The sequence below is a fragment of the Nematolebias whitei genome, chromosome 7 (genome assembly GCF_014905685.2).
Source record: "Nematolebias whitei isolate Nwh7 chromosome 7, NemWhi1, whole genome shotgun sequence".
In the NCBI taxonomy this organism is placed as follows: domain Eukaryota; kingdom Metazoa; phylum Chordata; class Actinopteri; order Cyprinodontiformes; family Rivulidae; genus Nematolebias; species Nematolebias whitei.
This window is the reverse complement of record NC_056504.1, coordinates 31,952,633-31,959,940: the sequence shown is the minus strand read 5'-3', so window position 1 is coordinate 31,959,940 and position 7,308 is coordinate 31,952,633. Positions and strand designations below refer to the sequence as shown.

At 39.8% G+C, this 7,308-nt stretch overlaps 1 protein-coding gene across 4 annotated transcripts in view; it reads right to left on the bottom strand.

The window, feature by feature from the left end:
- The window catches only part of pax7a (paired box 7a), a 42,465-nt gene extending 36,184 nt beyond the window's left edge, over nt 1-6,281 (bottom strand). The window contains exons 1-4 of one of the 4 annotated variants that reach the window (XM_037678763.1): nt 6,180-6,281; nt 4,956-5,231; nt 3,742-3,886; nt 3,243-3,371 (exon numbers count right to left, since the gene is read on the bottom strand). In XM_037678763.1, the coding sequence (XP_037534691.1) occupies nt 3,243-3,371; nt 3,742-3,886; nt 4,956-5,231; nt 6,180-6,281 (652 nt within the window). The remainder of the gene's footprint in view (nt 1-3,242; nt 3,372-3,741; nt 3,887-4,955; nt 5,232-6,179) is intronic. The other 3 variants (XM_037678764.1, XM_037678765.1, XM_037678766.1) reach the window with 3 other exon arrangements.
- Nucleotides 6,282-7,308: the final 1,027 nt, after the last annotated feature.

Below are 7,308 nucleotides of genomic sequence, written 5' to 3'. Positions count from 1 at the left end.
TAATAATAATAATAATAATAATAATAATAATAATAATAATAATAATAGGTACCATGTCGTGTCTTTTTGCTCCTGCCCCCTTCATAAGAAATGTAGGCCTACCAATGTAAATTCCAGTGAAATGTGGCTTGAGTGGCTGCGGGGACAGGGGAGGTTAATCCGAGTTTAATGCAGTGAAGCACAGCGCAAGGTCTGGGCTATGATGGGTATGTTATCTCTGCCCAACATTTGGGTCTCCCTCAATTTCCACCCAGCCAAATAGCTGCGAGAAAGTGCAGATGGAGTCACTCTCAATGCCTGAGGAAAAAACGTTATTAATAGCTAAATAAGTTCCCCATACTTTCACTGAATCTCTCTCATACACTGTTCCAGATGGATTTGTTTGAAGTGGTCTCTCGCTTCATTCCCCTGTCCTTTTCATTCAGCGCGGCTTTAGACCCGAAATATAGCTACTTTATATTACCATACACTTAGTGACTGAGCGGGCGCGCGCGCACGTGCGTGAAAAGGCACGAAAGGAGCAGCTTTTCACACATTTATCACATATGGGCAGAAACTGTTTCTTTCTCTTTTTTTCTGACGAGTTTCTCGAGGAAAACATTGTCTCTGAGATTGTTTTTTTTTATTGTTTTTATTTGTTTGTTTGTTTTGCGTAATTATAGTTTGAAGCAAAACAAGCATTTACAGAAGTGACTTGAAGCAAATCCTAAAGCAAAAATAAACAAACAAAAAAAATGTGGAGACAATTAATTTCTACATATTGTGAACGTCTCAGACACATTTTACGCGCCTCTCCGAGTGCGCACCTTCTTTTGCCGCGTGTTCTAACCTGTCTCTCTTCCTCCTCACACTTTTCCACCTCTCTGTCACTTTCCCTTCCCGGTGCTTTGAAATAATCCCACCTGGCATCTGTTTAATTACACCGAGGACCTCAGGTAATCCTGCGATTTGCTGAAGTGTCCATCGCCTGTCTCCTCCTCATCTCAGTCAGGCAGGATGCATCTGTGTGGCAAATTAACGCTGACCAGCTGATTCTGAGTGGTGCAAAACAAAAACAGATGCATCCATTTGTGCACCCTTTGTCCCGTTTTCTAACATTTTATTTTATTACCTCCTGCGTAAATTACGCATGACCTCCGCTCGCCTGAAGATTGATCCACGCTATATTGCTCAAAAATGTGAAACTCTTGTGGTGCCACACACGCACTGTTTGGGTTTGTTTACTGTTCACATCACCCATCTGAAAAAAATTAATGTTTTCTCAGTGCGCGCGCATGCAGCAAAAATAAAATATTGTAACATGGCGAATAATTTAAACACGAGTTTATAAGAGCCAGATTAGAGCTGAGATAAATCCATGATGTAACCTTTGAAAAAAAAATCAAATACGTAGACCTAATAAACAAACAAATAAATAAATAAAATCTTAAAATCTGGATAAGTAAACGGGGGAAAAAATCGTATGAATTTTGTGCCCTGGGCGAGCCACAGAGAGCTCCGCTCTGAGATGAAAGTGAAAAGAAATAAAAGGCTCTATTTAATCTGCGTTAAAACCCCTCTCCACATATAAGGGCCGTGCTTCAAACTCGGGGAGTGAGGGGCTGATTGGGGATAAATACATTTCTTACCATGCCTCCAAGCTATTACACCCGGCACGAACACAGCCACCTATTCAGCAACCATCGTTTCCACTGCTTACTCTAATAAGTATTAATATTATTAAACGCCATCCGGATGCAAACTGCATTACGCGCGGAGTGGGTCGCTTTTTATAGCAACCTAATTCGATTCCAATTTAAAACAAGCGGCACTAAAAGAGACAACGACGCTGTGACGTTATGGATGTTTGGCTGCGAAAGTCAAAAGTCAAAGAGAAAACATTGATGTGCAGTTTGAGCGCTCAGAACGACCGCGCGGTCCAGCGGGCGCGTTGTGCGTAAAAGCTGTGCGTAAAGGTTGTGCGTAAAGCTCAAACTCCCCCATGACACTTCGGTTATTTTTAACCACCAGGGTTTAAAGTCCCATCTATGTGGAGACAGGAGATATTTGCTAAAAAAAAAGACAGGGTGACATTTTTCCCTCTAACATTAGCGCGTGGTGTGACGGGAAAAAGAGACCGTTTTCACGCTATATACCGATTCTTCTCCAACGAGCCATTATACAAAATTACAAAACTATCTAGCAGCGGGGCGTACTGAATAATTCATCTCCTTTTATGTTTCTCCTCGCCTTTTGTCCAAAGTTTTTCTCCTTTTTTTTTTTCTTTTACGAGCTTCTTAAATGGGAATGGACACAGCCTTTTTGTGCTTTCCAGGGTTTGCTTTACCGCGGACTCTTCAGAGAAAGGCATCAATAAAGGGGAGATTTTGTTTCTGAAGTTCATCGTTTGGAAACTAGAAGGGGGAGGTGGGGGAATAGGCTTTTGTGTTTTATTATTATTATTCGTATTATTCGTATTATTATTATTATTATTATTATTATTATTATTATTATTATTATTATTATTATTATTATTATTATTATTATTTTATCCAGAGTTAATTCATCAAAAGAGAAGCGTTTGAAAAAGGACGTTAGGGGGCTTCTCACTTTGTGGCCAATACGCATTAAACTAATAATAATAATATTTTTTAAGTCAGTAAAATGATGCCTTCTTGTACATTGTCCCATTAGAGATTATTAATATAATGGTAACCATCTAAATATCTAATTTAATGTTTGGATTGCTAATAGAAAATGCAAACATAATCAAATCGACCACATGAGATTATTACTAATTTATGATTATTTGTAAGGCAAGCACCTGCACATTTCCCTCATTCTTTTCACCACTAATGGAGCAAATAATAATCATGGGAACATCGATTTCCACTTTAAGTGACAAGTGGTGAAAGTGTCAGAGTGACATCGATTGTGAAATGGGTCAACTGTCAGTTCGTTTAGAGGCTCCTTCAGCGAGGAGGAATGCGCCACACAAATTAATTTTCAGCAGCTAAATACCTTCTGCCAAGGCCCTCATAAATAATTGAGTGGATGAACAACTGCTGGCTCGGAGTTAAAAGCAGGAAAGAGGAATAAATAAGTAAACAAAACAAAAACAAATTGCCTGCGTTTAGCAGAGAATTTCCCAAGAGGCCGTCAGGTCACTTGCTACTAGTTTACATGGATAATAATAATAATAATAATAATAATAATAATAATAATAATTTTAGGAAGAAATAGGCTTTTTGGAGTTAACTTACATTTATCACCGAGGATGCCATCGATGCTATGCTTTGTTTTCTTTTCTCCATCTTCATCCTTCTTATCACAGTCATCCTCGTCATCTTTTTTGCCAAATCGGGCTCTCAAAACGCGGCTGATGGAACTCACTAATGGCAACAAAAAGGTAAATGGGTGATTAGCTTTAAAACCCATAAAATGGCCATAGTAATCCTGTCATGCAGTTTTAGGAGACAGCACAGGGAGAAAAGTTTGACATGATGCAGCAAGCCTGGTAATTCTGATTTAAAGAAGGGAAAACAAAAGTGTCAACACAGTTATATGAGGTGCACAGAACACTGAAGCCACATTTCAACAGGATTTTTTTTTCTGGGTCAAACAGCTGCAGGTGTGCTCACTGAGGTGTTTTATTATCAGTGAGCGAGGCTTAAACGTGTTGATGCTCATTCTGAGGGGCTGCTCTACTGTTAGCTGGGAGTAAGGTAAAAATAAAATAAAAAAAATAAAAGTGCAGCTTACCAGATGAAGCCTCACCTGAAGGAACTGTGCTTCTGTCGCACACCCCGTCCTTCAGCAGCTTATCCCGGATCTCCCAGCTGAACATACCCGGGTTCTCACGCTTGTACTCCTCGATTCGCTTCTCCACGTCCGGCGTGGCCACCTGCTTTAGGTGTGAAGAGAGGGAACGGCAGGAGAGAGAGAAAACAGAACAAAACAAGGTGTTATTATCATTGAAATTATGATTGGTTACGTTTAAAATGGGGGGCGGGTTAAAAACAAAACGTGTTAAAATTTTGATAATATTTTTTTGTTTTAATGGAAATATAGTGTCTTAATTACTTTTAGACTATCCCTACCTGAATAAATATACAAATAAACAATCAAATAAATAGATAACAATTAAAAAAAAAAATCAAACAATGTCTGATAGGCCTTTAGGCTACCCTCCCCCAATAAATAAATAAATAAATGCATAAACATATAATAAAATAAATTGACGTTTAATACAGTCAACCGAGGAATGCTATGACCTAAAGTTAAATTTTATGAAAAATATAATTTAATTTAAATTCATTTCAGTATTATGATACACTTAGTTTATTCTAAACACATTTGAGGTACTGAATTATATTTACCCTGTTTTCACGTGTTGAGTTCTTATTTATTTGTTTGTTTAGCACCTAAATTCCTTCCTGCCTACAGCCATCAGCATCTATAACATCTCTTAATGAAATGAGGATCACGAGTTACAACAACAAATAATTTCCCTTTGGGATTAATAAAGTATTTTTGAATTGAATTGAATTGAATTGAATAAATGCATTTGATAGCTTTTAATAATCAGTAGAATATTAAAGTTTAAAACTTGTAGTTGTTTATTTTTATTCATTTATTGTGATCTTTATTTTACCAGCTGACACGTTTGAGAACCATTTCTCCTTTACAAACATGACATGTAAATAAATAAATACATAAATAAATAAAATACACTGAATAAATATTTGGTTTGGGGTAAAATGAGGGAAAATTTAGGAATAAAATTTTACGAGTGGAAAAGAACAGCTTTAATGCCTTTATTACATTATTATTATTATTATTATTTTGTTGATTTTATTTGTACCATGCACGTCATATTTTGAGTTCAGTCAGGTGTTTGTTTGTTTAGTTGTATTTTTTCCTCCTACTTCTTCTCGGTCCAGACTGTTTCCGGTTGAGCACGGAGCGCCACTTACCCTGGGCTTGCTACCTCCTATGGCCCCGGGACGGATCGAACCGGTCTCCTGGTACCGGCACAGAATCTTGGAGACGCAGCCGTGAGACACGCGCAGCTGTCGCGAGATGACGCAGGGCCGGATGCCGTGGTGCGCCATCTCCACGATCTTGTGCCGGATGTGGTTCGGCAGCGGCCTCCCGTTGATGAACACTCCGCCGAGCTGGTTCACCCTGCCCTGGCCCAGAGGGGTGGACACTGCGCCACAACAAACAAACAAACAAATAAATAAAACAGTCTTAAAAACAACAACAATAACTCTGTTCATTCGTCTGAAAGTAGACCAGTTTGATGAAACACTGCGGCGCATTGGTTACTGATTTGAAACTGGGGCACATTTACACATCATCATCATCATCATCATCATCATCATCATCATCCATTTTCCCAAGGAGCCTCGTGCCAAATTCATGCAGCTCCTTCTGGCTGCCGGGGTGCGTCCAGGCCACTTCACGATGCAATTTCCCATTCAAGAGACCCCAAAGAAGGCCGCACTCCCCACCTTGATTATTCCTAGTCATGCTGTACAAATATTGATGTGATCCTTTGAGCTGTGTGTGTCATGGCCACTTCCAGCAGCAGGACACTCCAACAAATCCCGCAGCTCGAGGAACTCGGGGAGCTACGTGGTTTTTGCACATTTCTGTCCAGAGCACTTGAGCACGAAATGGGGTGTAAAAGAGGGGTGGGGGGTGGGGGGGGGGACGACGGTTTCCACAAATGCATGCAAATACACTGATGTTTTTTTCCGCCCATACAGATTTATTCAGCCTAATGAGCATCTAGTCACAATCGAAATTAGATTTTAAAAGTGTGTTTTTTTTATGCAGCATTTGTGGATAAAATAATTAATGAGAAGTAATAATTAAAGATCATTTCTGTGCTGAGAGCTATTACATTAAATTAAACATATTTGGTAAAAAATAGATGCAGCAAATTAAACAACCTGAATCCGCTTTAATATGTAATAAAGCAAATGGACATTTTTGGAGGCTCTGCGAGGCCTCAGCCTGATTTCCTGCAGCTCTAATTCCCTTCTGACCATGACAGGAGGTTAACTTTAATCACCCCTGACTGCAAAGCGCATCCTTCAAACAGCTTTTTATTTTTTCCTCCCCCAGCACGTCGCCGACAACAAACTGTGCCCACTGCAGCAGCACCAGTTCAAACATGGAAACAGCCTCACGTCCTTCCTCTCACCTTCCAAAGGGAAGCCGGTTCGGGGGTAGTTCTGGCCTGGCGCGGGGCGCACCATCCGAGGCACTGTTCCCGGCAAAGTAGCCATCATCTATAAAACTGTTAATAAATAAAAGAAGCCCTCGACCAGGCTTCTTTTATAAAGTCCAAGCAAAAAAATAATAATAATAATAATACAAATGACAATAAAAATAAAAAAAAGAAACCCGGATTGAATCAGAATGCTCTATAGATGCCGTCAAATTTAATCCCAGGCGGAGAATCTGGACAAACCCTTCCTCCACTGCGGGGGGAAAACGAAAAAGATGCTTTCCTCTGGCGCGACGAAATGACCCAAAAATATAAAAACAGAAGATAAAAACCTCAAAGACAAAGCGCAGAGGAGGAGGGTCACCTAACGGATCTTTGCGCTTGGATGAGATAAAACCGCGGCGGTTCCCCCCCACCCCTGGCGTAGTTTGGGTTCAGTAGAATGTCTGCTGGCTGGATGGAAGTAGTTTAAGTGGCCAACTTTGGTTTGTGTCGGAGGAGGAGACAGTCGCACGCTCCCATAGGCTCCCTGCCCTTTTCTTTTATGCAAGGAGGAGAGTGGGTTTATCCAGGATCCCGTCGACCAATCAAATCAGCACATTCCACTTTCAATTCTCTGCTGCCTCCCGCCTGAGAGCCACAAACATGCTATTCTGACTTTTATTTTTGTTTTTGTATTATTATTCAGCAGCTCAAACCTGTGGAGTTGACATTTTATTAAAAAACTTCTCTTTTATTTGATCATTTTAGGTTCGTTTGAGTCTTTCTTTCCTAAATTAGATCATGTGGAAAAAGCAAACTAAAAATTAAAGGTTCAAAACTCTACTGTCGGGTTCAAACAATGAAAATGCGCAACTCTGTAGTTTCAAATAACTTCTAAAACCATAAAAAGATGTCTCTATTCAAAGTCAGGTACTCATATCTAAACTGCAAAAACAACAACAAAAAAATTAATCAAATAAATCTGTCAACAGAGTCTGGAGTGTGTGAAGTATGACCGAATCAGGCCTGACCAAAGGTTAAACTACAAGATGTCTCCAGCTTGTCAACCTTTCAATTAAACTAATTGCGCGCGCCGCAGGAACAGC